At 37.2% G+C, this 21,368-nt stretch overlaps 1 protein-coding gene across 1 annotated transcript in view; it reads right to left on the reverse strand.

Annotated features, from left to right (window-relative positions):
• The window catches only part of ABCB5 (ATP binding cassette subfamily B member 5), a 127,461-nt gene that overhangs the window by 82,131 nt on the left and 23,962 nt on the right, over positions 1-21,368 (reverse strand). Inside the window, exons 9-13 of the mRNA XM_007981925.3 lie at positions 20,952-21,065; positions 20,521-20,631; positions 18,396-18,521; positions 16,933-17,136; positions 9,818-9,988 (exon numbers count right to left, since the gene is read on the reverse strand). Of these exons, the coding sequence (XP_007980116.2) occupies positions 9,818-9,988; positions 16,933-17,136; positions 18,396-18,521; positions 20,521-20,631; positions 20,952-21,065 (726 nt within the window). The remainder of the gene's footprint in view (positions 1-9,817; positions 9,989-16,932; positions 17,137-18,395; positions 18,522-20,520; positions 20,632-20,951; positions 21,066-21,368) is intronic.

The raw sequence follows: 21,368 nt of genomic DNA on the forward strand, positions 1-21,368 counted from the left end.
TCCCACTCACTGCCTTCCAGAAGGTTGCCTCAGTTGGATTTGGGGCTCATCGGGGTGACATGTGCTCCATGAGGTAGTGCTGTTATCGTCAACCTTTTTTTTCTTTTTTCTTTTTTTTTTTTTTTTTAACAATAGTTTTAGACTTACAGAAAAATTGCAAAGATAGTGCAGGAAGCTTCCATGTACCCTGCACACAATATCCCCCAGTTCCAACATCTTACATTTCTATGATGCATTTGCCGCAACTACTGAACCACTATTGACACATCATTATCTAAACTCCATATTTTATTCAGATTTCTCTAATTTTCAACTCATGCTCTTTTTCTGTTCTAGGATCCCCACCCCTGAATATCTCAATAAATTTCGTCATCATGTCTCCTTAGGCTCCTCTTGGCTGTTACAGTGTCTCAGGTTGTCCTTGTTTTTGATGAACTTGATAGTTTTAAAGAATACTGGTTAGATGTTTTGTAGAATATCTCAATTTGGGTTCGTCTGATTTGTCTTCCCTTTTAGAGGTAAGATATTCAACCTATGCTGATACCACTCCTCTCTTTCACAGTTCAAGTTTGAATTCTATTGTGGGTCTTGGAGACCTGGGACTTGCCTACAGCCCTTTAAAAGAGAATCCAAGGATGCTGTTTTGGGTTGGTATGTATTAGAAACCTGATAACCGTGGAGGCAAAAACACTCAGGCACCTAGCCTACTGGCCCATATATATTTAATAAATCTCCTATTTATTCTGTTTCCTCAAAGTTACGGATGTTATTTTCCAAAAGCAAACAGATCTCAAATCTTATTCATGAAGCCACATGATGTGACCCATTAGCTCCATTATTCCACAATACTATCCAACATTTCTCAAACAAATTAGTGTGTGTGGAATTAAATTAGAAAATATAAAAGACAGCATTAACACATCACAGTCTAAGGAGAATTTGAGGGGACAGAATATGAAGTTAAACAATTAAAAGGTTGCAGCTAGAAAAGGTCTGAGAATTCCATGTATCCTTCTGTTCACAGAATCAGAATCACAAGGTTTCCTGATACAGGTTTGTATTATTATAGACCTTCTTTTGTTCATGGGGGGGTTCACTTCACAGGTATTTTAATATATATCTCTTCTCATACTTATTTACTTATCAAGCATTACATCTGTGTCATCTTTACTTTGCCAGGCTCCTGGCCTAAGCTATAAACATTTGATTAAGGTAGATATTATGTTATAATTTAATTTATTATAGCATGAATTTGTATCTGAGTGCATCAAATAAAATCACAGAAATATATAATAACTTAAAAGGAACAAAACTGTGCCTCAAAGGTCCATGAAATGGGCCTACATGTACTGTACATACTCAAGGTACTATCAAGTATACTAGAAAAATACATCTCTACTAGATCATCGATGTGACCTAAAACTGATATACTCCCCATAGTAAACAACAACAAAAAATTCAACAGTAATTGCTTCAGACTTAAAACATAGAAGAGATTTTGGTAGCCAAAGCCTGCTAAAAAACTGATCAGGAAAATTTGAGTTGATACTTTGTCTTGTAGCCAGAATTAGTGTAAAGACAGGTAGATAGTGCAATTCATTCCGCTGTGGTTCCAGATACCTCAAAGCAGATAGTGTAGTAGATTTTCAACACGTCTTTGTTGTATTATTTCTTCTAGAAAGTACAATATTGAAAGAATTTCCTACTATCTCCTCTCCTGCTTCACAGATTGTACAAAGCTAAAAGCCAAACAATTAGGTATTTGACCAAACAAAGGTCACCAGGAAGGCAGGTCTCTGCTTGACACATCGCTGACATTTTTCAGATTACTTTACAATTCCATGCAAAGCCATACATTACCAGGTCATTATCTTGGACTTTGAAATAGAGGGTGCTTTAAAACATCCCTCCCAGAATTGCTAGGCAGAGAGACGGGCCTGAGGAGATCAGCTAGATTCTCACCAGTGATGGTTATGGGACTTGCCGTAACCATAGAGGGCAGCAGGAAAAGAAAGGAAAACAATACAAAGCCTCGAGCATTTGAGAGCATTTTACCAGGTGTCATACACTTTCTGGAGAAGCGTGTTAGCACAGAGAGTTCTAGTATCCTAGGGGCAAGTGTGGCGTAGAAAACCTAGGAGAACACAAGTTCCCACTCACTGCCTTCCAGAAGGTTGCGTCAGTTGGATTTGGGGCTCATCGGTGACATGTGCTCCATGACGTGGTGCTGTTATCGTCAATCTTTTTTTTTATTTTGGGATGGAGTTTTGCTCTTGTTGCCCAGGCTGGAGTGCAATGGCATGATCTCGGTTCACCGCAACCTCCACCTCCTGGGTTCAAGTGATTCTCCTGCCATAGCCTATTGAGTAGCTGGGATTACAGGCATGTGCCACCATGCCTGGCTAATTTTTTATTTTTAGTAGAGACGGGGTTTCTCCACATTGGTCAGGCTGGTCTCGAACTCCCAATCCACCTGCCTCGGGCTCCCAAAGTGCTGGGATTATAGGCATGAGCCACTGCGCCTGGCTCAATCTTTTTTTTTTTTTTAACTGCAAAATCCTTTCAACAAAAGCTCATCTGGAAGCTTATATATCTATATCTATATGTATATTTATATCCATCTATCTGTCTATCTATCTATCTATCTATCTATCTATCTATCTATCTATCCATCCATCCATCCATCCATCCATCCATCCATCCATCCATTCATATCTCATCCAGATAAATGGATCGGTGCATTGCTTGAATTGGCGGGGGAGTCGAGGGTACAGCCCTACCTGCTTTTTCCATCTCACCTCACCACCTCTCTCACACTTGAGAGGCTCCTTGGAGACCCTAGTACCCTAGTACTCCGAGAATACAGTCTGAGAACTTCTCACTACTCTTCAGTGACTTTCTTTTAGGGTATCAAATTTTAGTTGGCTATCTTTTATAATAAGGTCACCATGGTAGCTGAAAGGGAAACACAGCCTTTTGTTTCTTAACTACCTGACTGTGATGTTGAAAGCCAATTGGCTTAGTGTTCTTCCGGGTCGACATGGGTTCCAGGGCCCAACAATGTGGGGTTACTGTCAGACCACCTCACTGGTCTGAGAATGCTTTCTTTTTTGTCAAGTAGGATGACAAATAGCAAAATATCAGGAACTTAGAAGTCACTTTTAATGAGTGATTCACCTGCTCCTTGACCCTTCTTTCCAACTTGCAGAAATCTGCTCATGTGAATGCATGAATGCTTGGGTTAAGACCCTTTAGAAACGAAACACTTTCAAAATCTAAACTCTGCTAAAATGAAGCCACATGTACTACCTAATTAGGAACGTGAAATAATAACATAATAATAGTAAAATGTTTTCTTTTTATGGCCTGGAATCTCTTCATTGTCACTTCTAAATAAGTTAACATGAAAATTAAGAATTGGAGATAACATAAAATTATTTATCATCATTTAATACCTTTTCTCTTCATTGAACTTTTTAAAAATCATTTTATTATTTTCTTTACAGACAAAGTCTTGCTACATTGCCCAGCTGGTACTGAGCTCCTGGTCTCACATAATTCTCCCACCTTAGCCTCCCAAGTAGCTGGGATTACAGTATGAGCCACCACACCCAGCTTTACTTAACTTTATTAACAAACTAATCATTTAAGCATTTGTGGAGAAATTTGCAAAAAAAAATAAAAATAAATGATGAAGTAAATGGTGGGTAAGAAGAGAAAATGCTGCAATAATTAGTTTATTTTTTTCCACAAGAGCATAATACCTTACCTACTTTTATTCTTGATAAATAATACATTAAGAGATCACTTATTTGACAGCACTTAGGAAAATCAATATCTTCTATAGGAATTTTCCTTATTTTGGGAGGAGTGAAAGGCTTAGGAATAATTTTAATTTATAGAAATCACCAAGATGCTTATCCATATCATGGAAAAATATTTTATTATATCTTAGAAGACCTTTTACTATATTCTTTAAAACCTTGAAATGTCCTCCTAAGTAACAGTGACTTAAATTTATAAAAGAGAAATCTACTCGTTATTTATACAATAGTATAAAAATAAACAACTTATGGGAATAAAAGTGGGTTTACCCCCCTTGAGAGCTTCGATTTGGAGTATGGTTTGAATTTCTTTCCCAAGAAGACAGTGTGAGTGTGGTTTTCGAAAAAAGGCTAGTTGTGTTTTGTTTTTAAAATTGTGGAAAAATATGCATAATACAGAATTTACCATTATAGCCATTTTAAAGGGTAGGATCCTTCTGACTCTGAGAGGCCAAATTCCTCTTTGTCACTATTCTTTTATTTATTAATTTTTTTCACTGTTCTTTTGTACTCAGGCTCAGATTACTATTCTCTCTCTCCCTCTCTCTCTCCCTCTCTCTCTCTCTCTCTCTCTCTCTCTCTCTCTCTCTCTCTCCTTTTTGGTAAAAACATGCCTGGCTGGACGCAGTGGTTCACACCTGTAAGCCCAGCACTTTGGGAGGCCGAGGCAGGTGGATCATTTGAGGTCAGGAGTCCGAGACCAGCCTGGCCAACTTGGTGAAACCCCATTTCTACCAAAAATATAAAAATTAGCTGGGTGTGGTCATGTGTGCCTGTAATCCCAGCTACTCTGGAGGGTGAGGCAGGAGAATTGTTTGAACCTGAGAGGCGGAGGTTGCAGTGAGCTGAGATCACACCACTGCACTCCAGCCTGGGTAACAGAGCAAGATTCCATCTCAAAAAAAAAAAAAAAAAAAAAAAAAAAAAAAAAAGCATAACATAAAATGTACAATCTTAATTACATTATTGTGCAACTGTCACCACTACCCATCTCCAGAAATTTTCGTCATTTCATGTTGAAATTGTATACCCATTAAACACTAACTCCCCACTTTCCCCTCCCGCAAGTCCCTAGTAACCACTCTTCTACTTTCCATCTCTGAATTTGACTATTGTATGTATCTCATACTAGCAGAATTAAGCAATATGGATCCTTTTTTGTCAGTTTTATTTCACTTAGGATAATTCTTCAAGGGTTATTCATGTTTTAGCATCATCAGAATTTCCTTTTAAAGACTGGTACTATTCTATTGTATGTATATACCACATTTTCTTTATCCTTTTATCTGTCAACAGACATTTGGATTTTTTTCACCTTTTGGCTACTGTAGATGATGCTACTGTGAACACTGGTATACCAATATCTCTTTGAGACACTGCTTTCAATTATTTTGGGCATATACTCAGAAGTGAAATTTCTGGATCAAATGGTAATTCTATGTTTATTAAGAGGTTTGAAGCCTGATCTGGAATCAGTTTTGTCTCTACCTCCTGGTAGTGTAATCTTGAAGCAATATAGCCTGGTGGTTACATGAATGAGGCAGAAGGATGACTAGTCCAGGTGCTGGCTTCACTGTGCCTAGCTATTACTTAACCTCCCTGTGCTTCAGTGTGTTTTACAGCTCAACTGTAAAACAGGAGAATAAATGTCTTAACCTTATGGGGGTCTTGTGAGAATTAGCTATTATCATCCATTTGTTCCTTTGTTCCATCTAAAATAAGGACCCACAAATGGCTTCAGGGGTCTATGAACCCCTCAAGAGTACATGTAAGTCTTTTTGTATAAGTGAATATGTATACTTTTCTAAAGAGTTATGGTGGTTTATTTTTCCCTTTCTCAATCAGATTCTCAAAGGGGCCCTGATCTATCAAAGGAGAAGAACCATTACCCTAAAAGAAGTTAGTGGCTTAGAATTTAACATCAAGCCCTACAAATGTGAGCTTGATTAAGCAGGTTTATAAAATAACCAATCATGTTTTTCCCATGAGGTAGTCTGTGTGTTACCTTTGATTTTCTGTCTAAATTTCAGCCAAGGAAATTCCCTTGGACAAATTCCCTTTCTGTTCCCAACTATTATAGTGTTGCTATAAATTATTTTTTGAAATTCCAAATACAGAGTGAAATATTTAATTGATACCGACATACAAAATGTGTGTGCCTTAGTGTGTGTGTGTGTAAAATTTGCTCTGACTCAACTTCGACTTTGGATAATCACTTCTTAGAACTTAATTTAATCAAGTGGCCCACAGCTTAATGTAATATACCAATTTCCTTACTGTCCAGTCCTCTAAGTATTATAAATACAATGTAAGAGGTCTTGGAGGAAGACCAACAGGGCGCATCATAGGGAGAAAGTACAGTGATGGTTGAGAGATGCCCATCAGGGCTGCAGGAAAGCAACCCTGTATTTTCAAAGACTAATACTGTGATGATAACTCTTCCTACATAATTACCAAAGGGACTTTTTAGAGGTTCTCCATTGATGTGGTGTGGCTGAAATTCCCTTAATAATAATTATGCCTTAGATTTGCATACCACTTTTAACATTTCAAAGAGCTTTCACAGGCTTTATCACAGAATCAGTGTGGGTTTCCTCAGCTTCCCCAGGGCCTGCAGGTGCTCACTGCTGTCTCCTACTAGTGGGGCAGCTTGGAAACCTGCTGCATTGGCACAGCAGGTCAAAACCAGTAGCAGAGTGAAACTCACACCGTATGGCAGGAACCTTTATTCGCTCATGCTAGAAATTCTTCTTGATCATTAGTGAAACAAAACTAGTTTGTAGTTATTCTAAATCAAGGAGTCCAGAAAAGAACATTTCAGGTCTTGCCGGGTGCGGTGGCTCACGCCTGTAATCCCAGCAGTTTGGGGAGGCCGAGGTGGGCAGATCACGAGGTCAGGAGTTCGAGACCAGCCTGACCAATATGGCAAAACCCCGTCTCTACTAAAAATACAAAAATTAGCTGGGTGTGGTGGCACATGCCTGTAATCCCAGCTACTCAGGAGGCTGAGGCAGGGGAGGTGGAGGTTGCAGTGAGCCAAGATCGCACCACTGCACTGCAGCCTGGGCGACAGAGTGAGACTTGGTCTCGAAAAAAAAAAGAAAAGAAAGAAAGAAAGAAAGAAAAAAAGAATATTTCTGGTCTTAGAAGTATCCTGGATCACACTCATTGAAATCCATCCAACAATATCTCTTGGCTATCTGTCTATTAGGGGCCAGCATTGCTCTAGAGGTGGGGATGCTGCAGTTAATCAATCAAAGCCTTCACCACCAGAGAGTTTACATTCAAGTGGGGAAAGAGAGACAATCGCAAAATAAACAACATATGCATTGTGTGTTAGCTGATGAAAAGTGCCAGGGTATGTTTAAGAAGCAGGCATTGTTGGGGAGAATGGTAGGAAGGAAGGTTCCAGAAGGAGCTTGGAACCCAGCTCCATAGAGCCTTGTGCTTACTGTAAGGAATTTGGCTTTTACTTAGAGTGAGGCAGGGAGTTATTGGATGATTTGAAGTAGAAGTGTGATGTCACCAGATTTGCATTTGAATAGCAGCACTTGGCTGCTGTGTTGAGAACAGATCAAAGAGGGCATAGGCTGATGCAGAGTCAGCTACTGCAATAGTCCAAGCGAGGAGAAGGGTGTTAGTGCCTTCATGTTGCTGTTTAGTTAAAATTCACCCCTGCCCTAAGAAATTGCTGACTTGATTTTTTAAATACCATTGATTCGTTTCACAGGTTCTAGAACTTCGTATGAGTGGAAGATAAATGAGTAATGGAGAGGAGGGGATGGAAGGGATATGTGAGGGCAGGTTGTGGAGTGAAATGGGTATAGATTCTATCACCAGGGAGGAGGGACACATTTCATTATGCCTTTTTTGTTGGTTAGTGGCTTGCAGGATATTTTGAGCAGCAGAAAATTTCTGTGTGGGTTAGGCTGTATCATGTAACAGAGTCTGGGGCCTCTTACACAGCTGATCAGGAACAAGACCTGCTGGGTGTCCTACCTTTCTTACCTAGAGCCCACTCCAAGGGCTTGCTTCCATAACTGTAGTCTACGGTGGTGAGTGGAGAGGGCTCTTATGGTGCTACGGCTTCCAGCACCCTGCCTATATTTGAACTCTCCCCTTCTCCATATAAGCCATGTTCCAGTAAGCCAAAGAGAATACAATTAATCTAGTTTACTATGCTACTTTTCATCCTATTGGTTACCCTTTACCCTCACCCAGCAAACCATACATAAAGCAGTTTCACACCTATTTCTACATTGGTTTAATCTCTTTCTCCTTTAAATAGTGGGAAAACAGTGACAGTAAATGATTTTTTGAAATAAGTTATATTCCCCCATAATTCTGCCACACAGCTGTTATTATTTTCATATGTTGCCTTCATTTTTTTCACAGTTACTATTTTGTGTAATTTTGGAATCAGATTATAAACATCTGCATTCTTCTTTTTTCACTTTTGATAGATGTTTCATATTAACCAATAAGAAGAATATTTATTAGTGTATTATGTCACCAAGCATCTATTTATTTTAAAAGTCTGAACTAGTTTTGATTACCTAAAGTGATTACCAGTGGATGAAAAGACTACAGGCACAACATCAAACCTTCAAAACAATTGGAAAGCCTATTACAATGCATTTTAAAAAATCTTATATAACTGGCCGGGCGCGGAGACTCACACCTGTAATCCCAGCAGTTTGGGAGGCCGAGGTGGGCAGATCACCTGAGGTCAGGAGTTTGAGACCAGCCTGGTCAACATGGCAAAACCTTGTCTCTACTAAAAATACAAAAATTAGCTGGGCATGGTGGCACACACCTGTAATCCCAGCTACTCAGGAGGTTGAGGCAGGAGAATCACTTGTACCCAGTGGGCAGAGGTTGCAGTGAGCCGAGATCATGCCACTGTACTCCAGCATGGGCGACAGAGTGAGACTTGAATATAGTCTAATTGCAGATCCCTGTCCTAGTTACTAAGTATAAAAAAATGAATAAAACATTAGTCCTGTCTTTGTATTTTCTGTACCAAGATGAACCAAATTGCCAAAGTGTCAACAGCAAACAAAGATTATTTATTTATCACACAAGCAACATGTGGCACTGTTATCATGGGAGGGAAACAAGCGTTCAAACTTGCACAATCTGATTTGCTACTAAATAATAGTGACTACGAGATTTTTCAATAAGCAGTGAACATTTAGCCTGCCAGTATCCGTTTCTGGTTCCATAAAGGCAGCATTTTAAAAAAAAAACCTGCGATTTTCTTAGAGAAAAAACACTTAACTCATTTCCAAGCAAATGCAAAGTAAAATGTGCCATTAAGCCTTGTAAGGGGTCTGAAGGCTCTGGTTTATAAGGGAGTCGGGCCATCAAGAAAAGTGTTCAATGGTTTTTCATATCGCCACTGCCAACTCCCCTCCTAGATGCAGTACAATTTGGTGCAGGGCCACAACTGCGTATGGTCTTGAGGTATGTGCAGTAGCTCATAGTCAGCAGGAGGTCAGGGTGAGGTTTGAGGGGCCAGAGCTGTTGAAGGGCGCTGGTTCAAGGTCAGCGATTCTCCACTTGAGGTGAAATTAGGTCAAAATGAATACCTGGGGGTATTCTAAAGAAGAAAAGTGGTTGGAGAAGAGAATCCCACAAGTGTATGTAGAAGAAGCAAAGGATGGGCACGGTTATAATGGTGATGATAGTGGTGGGCCACTCTGGGGAGGTAGAAAGTGCAAACCTCTTGGAATGAAGGTATAGGCTGGATGACTGCTTGTGTATGAGCTTCATATATATATTTCTAGCACAAACCAACCACCAAATCTCCTCTCTCCTCTAAACCACTTCCTATAGTCATCACATAAATTCTCACGTGGATGAACATCCTGCCTTCATACCTTAAGGAGGGCTCTGAACTTGAGTAATCTACTACAGATCTTTACTTTCTTGTACTTAAAAACAATAATGAACCAGGAGTATGGAAATAAGAAACGTTTCTGCTCACTTACCTTCTCCAGTGCAGCTTGAACAGCTGTCTCACTTTCTGAATCCAAGGCAGAAGTAGCCTCATCTAAAATCAGAATCTTGGGGTTTCGAACTAAGGCACGAGCAATTGCGATCCTCTGTTTCTGCCCTCCACTCATTTGAGCTCCTTTTTCCCCTACCAATGTATTAAATTTCTAATGCAAAATAGGAAAGAAGCACAGAAACAGAAGTCAGCGTGATCAAATGGTTAGAACAGGAAATGACAATCCCAGTTGTGTTTTAATATCAGCTTAATCAGTACTTCAGCCTCTGGGTGCTTATGACTTTTGATTTGTTCTTTGTGAAAACAAACCGCTGTGAAAAAAAGAGCCCAAAGGAGAGAGGATATAAGAAAAATTTGGCTAGGACTAAAAGAAATTAGACCGTACTATAATCAAGTGTATTGAGAAAAATTAATAATAATTTAAACTAATGTGAAAATCTCTTTTAGATATTTTTAGAATGCTTTGAAATCTTTGAAAGAACCACTTTAATACAAATAACTATTTTCTGCAGTGTTTATTAGCAGTTTGGTATGTTACCCACAATTTCCTTCCTGGATACTCTGAAAAACAGTATGAAAAAACTGCAAAAACAAACTTTCCCCTAAAACTTTTTTTCCACCTTAAGAGACTTTTTTGGTGATTTGTTTTAAAATAAAATTATCTTTAACAAAGTAGATTTTTTTTCTTTCATATTTGTGGTAGGGGTAACTTCTAGCACCCGGGAAACATGGCTAGTAATATTCTACTGGGTTACGTCCCTGATTCAAAGTTCATTTCTTCATGGAGATAAATTTAAGTATTCTTTCTAAACCCATAATTTCTAGAGATTGATCTTCACATTTAAAAAAACAGCCTTATTGAAGAAATTTATACACAATGAAATGCATCCATTTTAAGGATATAACTCTATGAGTATTGACAGTTGAGTACACCCATGTTACCACCACACCAATAATGATATAGAACATTTCTGCAGCCCTAGTAGGTTTTCCTCATGTCGCTTTTTTCAGTCAAAACTCACACCCTGCCTCCAGATACTCCAATTTGATTTTTATCACTATACGTGAATTTTGCTGAATCTAGAACTTCATGTAAATTAAATCATACAGTATGTACTTCTTTGGCTTGTTTCTTTTACCTAACGTAACGTTTTTGATATTCATCCGTGTTATATCAGTTGTTCACTCCTATTTATTGCTAAGTAGTGTTCCACACAATGCGAGTTTACCTTGGGTTGCCAGATTTAGCAAAAACAAACAACACACCGGAAAACACAAAGCTGTTACATTTGAATTCAGAAAAGCAGTGAATTTGTTTTTTAGTATAAGTATGTTTTATGCAATATTGCTAAAAAATTATTCATTATCTGAAATTCAGATTTAACTGGGAATCCAGTATTTCATCTGGCAACTCTAGATCTATCACAATTTTTCCGGGTGTGGTGGCTCACTACCTGTAATCCCAGCACTTTGGGAGACTGTGGGGGATGGATTGGTTGAAGCCAGGAGTTTGAGACCAGTCTGGGCAACGTGGTGAAACCCTGTCTCTACAAAAAATACAAAAATTAGCCAGGTGTAGTGGCATGAGCTACTCAGGAGGCTGAAGTGGAAAGACTGCCTGAGCCTGGGAGCCTGGGAGGTCGAGGCTGCGGTGAGCTGAGACTGTGTATTGCACTCCGCCCTAAGTGACAGAGTGAGACCCTCTCTCAAAAAAAAAAAAAAAAAAAAGAAAAAACAGATCTATCACAATTTGTTTATTCATTCAACTGCTGATGAACACTTAAATTGTTTCCTATTTTTGGCTATTATAAATAAAGCTGCTATGAATATTCATGTACAAGATATTTTTTGTGGCCATGTTTTCATTTCTTTTGAATAAATACCTAGGAATAGAATGCTGAGTCCTAAATGTATGTTTAACATTATAATAAACTACCAGATTGCTTTCTAAAATGCTTGTACTGATTTCACTTTTATTTGAATGAATGAGAGATCTAATTGCTTACATCATCACCAAAAGTTACATTTGTTAGTCTTTTTAATTTTGGCCATTCTAAGAGGGTAAAATGGTATCTCATTATCGTTTTATTTTAGAGTTCCCTGGTGACTAATAATATTGCATATTCAATGTATGTATTGTTCATTTGATTCTTTTGTAAAATGTCTGTTCAAGTTTTTGCCCATTTTTAATTTCTATTTTTTGTCTCATCATCAAGCTATAGCAGTTCTTTTTACATTCTGGATTCATGTCCTTGGCGGACACTGTATATTATAAATATTTTCTTGTGCTCTATGTCTTGCCTTTTTGTTTTCTAAATGATGTCATTTAAAAAGGGGGTTTTAATTTTAATAAACTCCAGTTTATCTTTTTTTTATAGTAATGCTTTTCAGTCTAAGAAACTTTTGCCTATCTCAAAGTCACAAAGACATTTTCATAAGTTTTAATTTTTGAAGTTTAAGTGTTACAATTTTGGTACAAGGTCTATGGCAAATTAATTTTTGTGTGTGATGTAAAGTAAAGGTCACATTTTATTTTTTCCACAAGGACAACCAATTGTTCCAGCACCATTTGTTGAAAAGATATTTCTTTCCCCCACTGAGTTCCATTGGCCTTGTCAAAAATTAACTGATATTTGTGAATCTATTTCTGGTCTCTCTGTTCCATTGTACTGATCTATACAACCATCATTATGCCACTACCATGATCTTAATTGCTGTCTTAAAATTAGATATTAGATATTTAGGTCCTCCAGCTTTGGTCTTTCTTTCAAAATCGTTTTGGCTATTGTTGGTCTTTTGAATTTCTAAATAGATTTTGGAATCAACATGCCGATTTCTACACATACACATAAAAACTGGTGAGATTTTGATTGATAAAGCATAATATTTATCTATCAACTTGGAGAGAATGCAAATCTTTGAAAATATGAAGTTTCTAAATCAATGAATAAGGTACTTTCTATTTTTTAAGATGTTTTCATATCTATCAGCATTTTATAGTTTTTACTAGAAGACTTGCACGTCTTTCATTAAATTTATTATTAAGAATTTTGTTTTTTGATGCTATTGTGAATACTGCTTTTATTTTAACTTCATTTGTAACTGTTGCTGTTATTTAGACATCCAGTTTTTTTTTTTTTTGGTGGGGGGAGAGCAGTGGGGACACAGTCTTGCTCTTTTGCCCAGGCTGGAGTGCAGTGGCACCATCTCAGCTCGCTGCAACCTTTGCCTCCTGAGTTCAAGTGATTCTTCTATCTCAGCCTTTCAAGTAGCTGGGATTACAGGTGTGCAATACCACGCCCAGCTAATTTTTTGTATTTTTAGTAGAGGGTTTCGCCATGTTGTCCAGGCTGGTAACAGACTCCTTTCCTCAAGTGATCTGCCCACCTCAGCCTCCCAAAATGCTGGGATTACACGCCCAGCTGTTTTTTTGAAATAATTATAGATACACTAAATTAATTAATTAATTAATTAACTATTTATTTATTTTTGAGTGAGTTTTGGTCATTTGTATCTTTCAAGTAATTGACCCTCATCTAAGTTATCAAATTTACAGGCATAACATTGTTGACAATATTTCCTTATTAACCTTTTAATATCCTTAAAATCAATAGCCATGTACCATCTTTCATTCCTGATACTGGTCATTTCTCTTCTTTCTCTCTCTCTTTTTTCAGCTTTGCTACAATTATACTTTTTTTAAAAATCTTTTCAGCTTTTGGTTTCAATCATTGCTGTTTTTCAGTTTTGGATTTTACTGATTTCTACTGTGATTTCTATTTACTTAGTCTTGTTTGTTTTGAGTTAACTTGCTCTTCCTTCTCTAGTTTCTCTAGGTGAAAATTAGGGTTGCAGATTGTAGATTTTTTTCTTTTCTAAAAATAAACATTAAATACGATAAGTTTCTCTCAAAGCAGTACTTTAACTATATCTCACAAATACTAATACACTGCAATTTCATTTTGATTTAGTTAGAATAGTTTTTAATTTTTCTCGAAATTTCTCTTTTGAGATATATATTCTTTAGAAGTGCTTTTTGTGATATTTCAAATATTTGTGTAGTTTAATTCTATTATGGTCTGAGAACATATTTTCTATGTTTTCTATTCTTTGAAAGAGCTAAGGTTTTGCTTTGTTTGTTTTGATGGCCCAGAATATTGTTTATTTTAGAGAATGTTCCATGTGCACTTGAGAAGAGTGTATTCTGCTGTTGTTGGCTGGAATGTCCTATAAATGCCAGTGAAATCTAGTTGCTTGATAGTATTGTTCATTTATATTCTTACTGATATTACACCTACATATTCTATCAAGCACTGAAGGCCTCAAGTAAAGTTGTGGATTTGTCTTTCTCCTTTCAGATGTATCAGTTTTTTGCTTCATGTATTTTGAAGCCCTTTTCTTAAAGAATAAACATTTAGGATTATGTTTCTTGCATACAGGCCATATTTTTCTGTTTCTTTGCATGTCTGGTTTTTGTAAATGATGTACTGAGTACTGTGATTGTTGTGTTGAAGAGACTCTGAGTTCTGTTTTCTTCTGAAAAATAAACAGTGCCGATTTTTGTCATGGTAGGCAACTCAAGCACTGACTGATCTTGAACTTGTGCAATCTTCATTTTAGGTTTCCTTGGGGTGAATTTGGAGAAAGCCACATAACTTGTCAGAACACAACCTCCAAAACCTCTCCCCTCTGGGCATCTTGTCATGACTTGGTCTCAGGGTTTGTTAGGGCAGGTAGATCTTACTCTAAGGTGTGGTCATGACTCCTAAGGTGTGGCTTTTTTGGTGTTTTAGCTACTTGCCTGGGGTGTTAAAAAGGTGTTAATGTGATCTCTCCATTCCAGCTGGGCTGCACTTTCAACACCCCCACATCACTGCCTGATTTCTATCCAGTGTTCTGCTTGCAGCTTTATGACTGCCACTCTCTGGTAAGCCTTGGGTAGGTAGTCTTATCCTCAGACAAGGATTCCTGAGGGATGCCCACACAGACATGGCCTTCTGCTCCTGCCTCATTGCCACAGGTGATCTCTTATCACCTTTCCAGCTGCCCAAGCTTCCCTAAAATTTGATCTTTGCCTTTCAGCTCAGTGTTACCAGACAGAATTCATGGAGTACCTTTATGAGATTCCTCTTTGTTAGAATCAGTCTTTCATTACCTCTCATCCAATGACTGCCCTTGGCTTCATATGTTTTACCCAATTTCATGGTTGTTTATGAGTGAAAAGCTAACCAGTATCAGCTAATTATTATACATTAATTTTAAAATCTGTGTATAAGGGAAGTAATGCTACACGGTTTTTTTTTTTTTTTTTAACAATAGCATCCCCCAATTTTTCACCTACCGAAATTAGCCACTTCTGGAACTTTTATTCATTATTGTACTTCCTCATTTTTCTGGTTAACTATGGCTGTGGAATTTAGTTTTTATCATGATAAACTACTATCTTTAGTTTATTTGGGTTATATCTTCTGAATTTATTATTAGATTTATAGCAAGGGACATCTTTGTGTAGTACTGGCCTTTTGGTAAAAGCAAGTAGTAACTTACAGGGTATGATTTAAGAGGTACAGAAAGCTCCCTAATCTAAGTGGGAAATGAGAGCACTGATGTTTTAAGGAAAGGAGGTCATTGAAAGGGGCAAAACATCAACAAAAGGAAATGTATGTTCCCAACGATTTAAGAATCACCTTCAATCTTTAATGATTTTGTTGGCCTAAATATGTCCTAATTATGATCCTAAATAATGGGGACAACAGATAATTACTGGCATAACAAATTCTTTAAATTAAAAAATAAGAATAAAATTATTACAATCCATCAAATGTGGTTTGTGAAATACGACCATTAAAATAAGCAGTTTTGTTATTGTGACCCTCTGGGATGGTGGAATTTTATATGTATTTTAATTACAAATCTCATCCTTTCATATGTCACAAGGTGCTCCCCACAACAATTTCAGGTGATGCCGAGGATCTAATACTTTAAGAAATATAAAAAAATGGCTTTATAGCACCCTATTAATTCTAAATACCCTCTAGGGTCTCATAAGTCTGGTTAGCAAGAATTTTAGCTTACTATATTGCTTTCCAAATATGATTTCACTTTTTTGGGGACTATATTGCTTTCCAAATATGATTTCACTTTTTTTTTTTTTTTTTCCCCACAAAGTCTCATTCTGTTGCCCAGGTTGGAGTGCAGTGGTGGGAACTCAGCTCACTGCAACCTCCACCTCCCAGGTTCAAGCAATTCTCCTGCCTCAGCCTCCCTAGTAGCTGGGACTATAGGTGTGCGCCACCACGCCTGGCTAATTTTTTTGTCTTTTTAGTAGAGACAGGGTTTCACCATGTTGGCCAAGCTGATGTCAAACTCCTAACTTCAGATATCTGCCCACCTCAGCCTCCCAAAGTGCTGGGATTACATGCGTGAGCCACCGCACCCGGCCTGATTTCACATTTTTAATGCAATGTTAGCTTCCTGTGCTTTAAAAAATGACCCTAGTTTTTCTTGTGGTTTGTCACAGAACTAATCTGATTGTGTGTATGACTTTCCCACTCTCAGCCACAAGATGGCCTCGCAAATAAACATTTTAGACATAATTTTTCAGCTTGGCCTGATGATTTTGCTTCATATTTCTTTGCTATGCTTTAACATATCTTTCATTTTTTCCTTTTCATTTGAAGAACAAAATATGATTCTTTTCAATCTGGCCTTTCAATGATACATTTCTTCTTTTGGTTGTTACTATGCATTCTTCTCTACAGATGTTTCATACAGGGGTGTCCAATCTTTTGGCTTCCCTGGGCCACATAAGAATTGTCTTGGGCCACATATTAAATACACTAAAATTAACAATAGTGACAAGATTTAAAAAATCACAAAAAAATCTCATAATGTCTCTTAAGAAAGTTTACAAATTTGTCTTGGACCGCATTCAAAGCCATCTTGTGCCACTGGTTGGACAAGCTTGTTCTAGGACAATCCGGAATTTAATCACACCCCTACTATTCTGCATCAGTTGTTGTTTCATTACCTTATATTGGAATATTGCAGTGCTGCCACTATAAGCTAAGGACACAGGCTACACAGTGTACTCACATTAGGAAACTCCATGATAAAATCATAAGCATTTGCTTCCCTTGCTGCTCTCTCCATCTCTTCATCAGTCACATCATCTCGTCCATACTTGATATTGTTACTGATGGTGGTCCCAAACAAAATAGGCTCTTGACTAACCACTCCAATATGTTCTCGATAATGCCGCACATTTAAAGCTCTGATGTCGTTCTCATCTACCGTGATCTGCCAATCCAAAGAATGAACCATATTGTGATGCCTTTTACTGTATTGATTTTAGGGTCTTTCCTACTAGACCAAAATATAAACTGAGAAGTAGCATATTTTAGAAATGAAAGACTGACTATATTTTGATAAAACATTTATAACATATATATTGTCCATAGACTTGTTCTGGTAGTAGATGGGCACCAACAAAACTGCAAAAGAATAATTGGCTTAAAACGTTGCCAGATCATCTGATTATCTTTATTCTAAGATCCACAAGTTAGATATTATAAAGATACATATTCTAGGTTCCACAAATGTTATTATGTAGACACATACAAAAAACTTCAGTTTTGGATGTGCCCCTTACGTTTCTTCTAGGAAATAGCCTTCATTATTTCAGTACCTCACACCTCTGCAAAAGACAAAAGTGTCTCCTATTCATTGCTATACATAATAATAAGTGACCTCTGTCTTCTCCCCAGGTGGTGCCATTGCCAATTACCCCAACATATTCCAGTGACAGAAGCCAGGGTTTGGTAATTCTAACTCATAGAGTCTCTATTTCTTACCAACCCTTGTTTTCTGTCAGGGCATGGATATTCTATGCAACTCTTTTATACATGTAACACTCATCTAATAATTTATGTAGTCACAAGGGTCTAGGATACTTCAAATGGAAACTATGAAGTAAAATTTAAATAAAGCCAGGCTCTAGGGGAGTAGATTTTCTTATAAAAATAACTGTTGAAAGTTTGAACAGAAGCATTAAGAATTAATCACTTTTGAATATCACAGTCTTATCCTCTATGCCACTTACAAGGCTGAGAAACTTAAGTACAACATTGTAAGCTCCAAGAAAAAAAAAAAAAAAAAAAAAGAAAAGTGGAGATGTTTTCTACATCATTCTTCCGGGACAAACTTTGAAATTCTTGATAGATGCTGGCTACAGATGTTAATACACTATTTTTCTCCACAACATTCCCTCCCTTCTAACATACTATATAATTTACTTATTTTTTTATTATCTGTCTCTGATTATTAGAATGTAAACTTCATGAGGGCAGATTTTTATCTGTTTCATTCACCTAGGCATTCTCAGAACCCAAAATAGTGCCTGACACATAGTAGGCACTAAATAAATATTTGCTGAGTGAATGGGTACAAAGGAAAGAAAACAATATGGCTTCTCTCCCAGTTCTACGGTTGAAAATGAAAAGTTACAGATCTGCGAGCCCTGCAGTGTTTCCAAATTCCATTCGGTGGACTATACTTACAAAGCCATCATCCGGATCATATAACCTCTGCAGAAGCTGGACTACCGTACTCTTCCCACTGCCATTGGGACCGACCAAGGCGACCGTCTCTCCAGACTTAATTCTGAGATTCAGACCTTTCAGAATCTGTTGGAATGTATGGACGGAAAATCGTAAAACCACAATGAGAATATGATGGACACATTTTCAGAAAATGAATATATAATTATAAACTGAAAACGAATTCTTCTGTGGAGCTTAAAAACAAATTTAGATCTTGTTACATTTGTTTCATGTGCAGGTATAATAATGGCCTAAATAACTTTGGAAAATAGTAGTAAAAGAATCTATCATTATCTCTCTATGTAAAGAGGAGACCTAAATTAAGAGTACTCTCACTCTCAGAATGTTAACTAGTAAACTGTTCACATTTTCAACTAAAATATTTTGTATGAATTTTGACTATCAAGCTAATGAAAGTCTTGTCTTAATTTGTAACAAGTGAATGAGATCTTGCCAGATATTTTTGCAAGCTATTTAATGACGCTCCTCCTTATAATATATTAACATAATTGCGAAGCATATTCTAAAATAAAACAACTGGCAAAGTTTCTTAGTGTCTCCGGATAGATGAGAGTTTATTATTAGAAACCTTGGTGGTCTCATGGTGACCCATGAGGAAACATTTTAAACATTTTCTCAACGACTGGGGTTGCTACAGCATTTAGTGTGCCAGGGATCTGCAATGTGAGTGAAGCCTCACAATAATTACCCTCTCAAAATGACAACAGTGATCCTGTTGAGAAATTCTCACCTATCCTTGCTTGCATCTGTATGTAGTTAGCCCTAAACAGGGGAATCTCCCCTTGAATTCTCTTGCTTTGATCTGACCATTTGTAAAGCAATGGACCCTTTGCATAAGCCAAACATAAAACCTTCAAAGGGCTAAGCCGAGGAAAGTTCTCTGAAGGAGGTGAGAAATCGGGGACCACCAGTAGGAGTACCTCTTCTCACACCTGCACTTTTACTCTAGATTTGGTTTCTGGTCCTTCCTCGAAAGAATTTGTTTTATTTATTTAAAATGGGTGGACTCCCCCCCAATTTCATTCTTTAGTTTAGCAAAAAAGGTTATGTTTCAAAAGTTCATTTTAAAAATAGTTGTTTAAAACCCAAAGAACACTTTCCCATATATTGGCACAATTCGTGCTGAAGTCCCCAGGAAGCCAATACAAATGCAGTTACAAAATGTAGTTTGAAATACTGTACAGTTAAGAAAAATGGTGGAAGTCAATACTATTCCAATAATGGTAATTGGTAATTAAGCAACAACTTTAAAAAATAAAGAGGTTTGAAAAGAGAATCTCAATCAAAGTTTTAATCAGAAAAAAAATAAGGAAGTAGGAGTAGGTAGGTCTTTATGCAAATTCTGTAACAGATATTAGAAATTGATCACATTAGTAATTTTATCTATTACACTTAAAATCATGTCTTTTTTTTATGAAGCAAGTGTTTCATTAGTAATTACCTTTTCCAATATTTAACAACAACTGCTTTTTTGGTAAATACACTAATGAAGTGAAAGGGGGAAGACAATTAAAAATACACATATTTTCACAAGAACTTGTCAAAGGCTGAATGGAGTAGGATAAACTGCGTGTGTGTGTGTGTGTGTGTGTGTGTGTGTGTGTGTGTGTTTGTGTGTCTGTGTAGGTGATAAATTACTTGCCACAATTGCTGGTGCAGTAAAAGCCCCAGGAAAGGAAGAAGGGAAAGGCACATGTGCATAATTCTAGGTTAGAGACGAGGGGGTTAAAATGAGTTATCTATGTTGAGTGGGGTAGCATCTAGGAACCACCAATAGGTGGCAGCATTAACCCAAGACATTTTGATGTGTTCTCAAACCTGGAGTAGAAGAATTTCACGGAGCTGAAAATGCTTTTGTCAGTTGAATATAGAAAGAATTATGCAAAATATAACTAGTTGATTCAGAGTTATTTGTCCATTATTTGTCTACCTCCTCAAGTCTCTAAGCAAAGTAACCAAAATCTTGACCAAAGTGATCCTGAGTAATCATGTCAGAGAAGATCTTGGCCAGTAGAAGATAATATCAGAAAACTGCACGATCGTATAATTTGTTTTAACCTACCTTGATAGATGGTCTTGATGGATAATGGAAAGAAACATTTTTAAATTCCACAGTTCCTTCTATGGATTCAGGTTTACATCCAGCTGTGGAAAAGTTATCTATACTGGGTTTCTGTGAAAAACAAAGGAAATGTTATAAATCTTCAAAGGAGTAATCTGACAGTTTATACATTTTAAAAATAGTTTAAGGATAGTTTTCTTTCACAACAGTTTCCTTTCTGCTATAGAAGTGCATTGAGTTAGACATGAAGGTTTCAATACTACGCAATCTCCTCTTAGAAAAGAATTAAAGGCAATCTCTCTTTCCCATAAACAACAGGCCAACATTAAATTTGTCCATCCTATTGTTTTAGTGAAACGAGTGTGTGTGTTTTTTTGTCTCCTTCTTGCAGTAATGATAGTTATTCTTCAAAGCAATAGGAGGGGTCTTACCTTATCAATAACCTGGAAAATATTAAAGGCAGCTCCTCGGGCTATCGCAAAGGTTTCAAAGTGAGGGGCTGCTGCTCCAATGCAATAACTACTATGGATTATGCTAAAGAAAACCTACAGGAACAAACAAAATGGTATTTAGCTTTCTGCAGTTATGTAAGAAAGGCAATAGAATGTAATATATAATTATTAGTTTAAGCTCACAGAGAGATATTAGAGGAATTAGGTAAGACAGAATGGAAGATATCACCAAAGTATCCTTGGTCCTTTCCTAATATGGAACAAATTTCGATTATCTCATAGTCTTGTGGTTATCACCTGCTGGGATGTGTGACCAGAAAAATCTGCTGACTGAAGTGTGCTGGCCATGTATAAACCCCATGGTGAGTTGCACCTTCCTCCTTGCTGGGTGACCCC

The sequence above is a fragment of the Chlorocebus sabaeus genome, chromosome 21 (assembly GCF_047675955.1).
Source record: "Chlorocebus sabaeus isolate Y175 chromosome 21, mChlSab1.0.hap1, whole genome shotgun sequence".
In the NCBI taxonomy this organism is placed as follows: domain Eukaryota; kingdom Metazoa; phylum Chordata; class Mammalia; order Primates; family Cercopithecidae; genus Chlorocebus; species Chlorocebus sabaeus.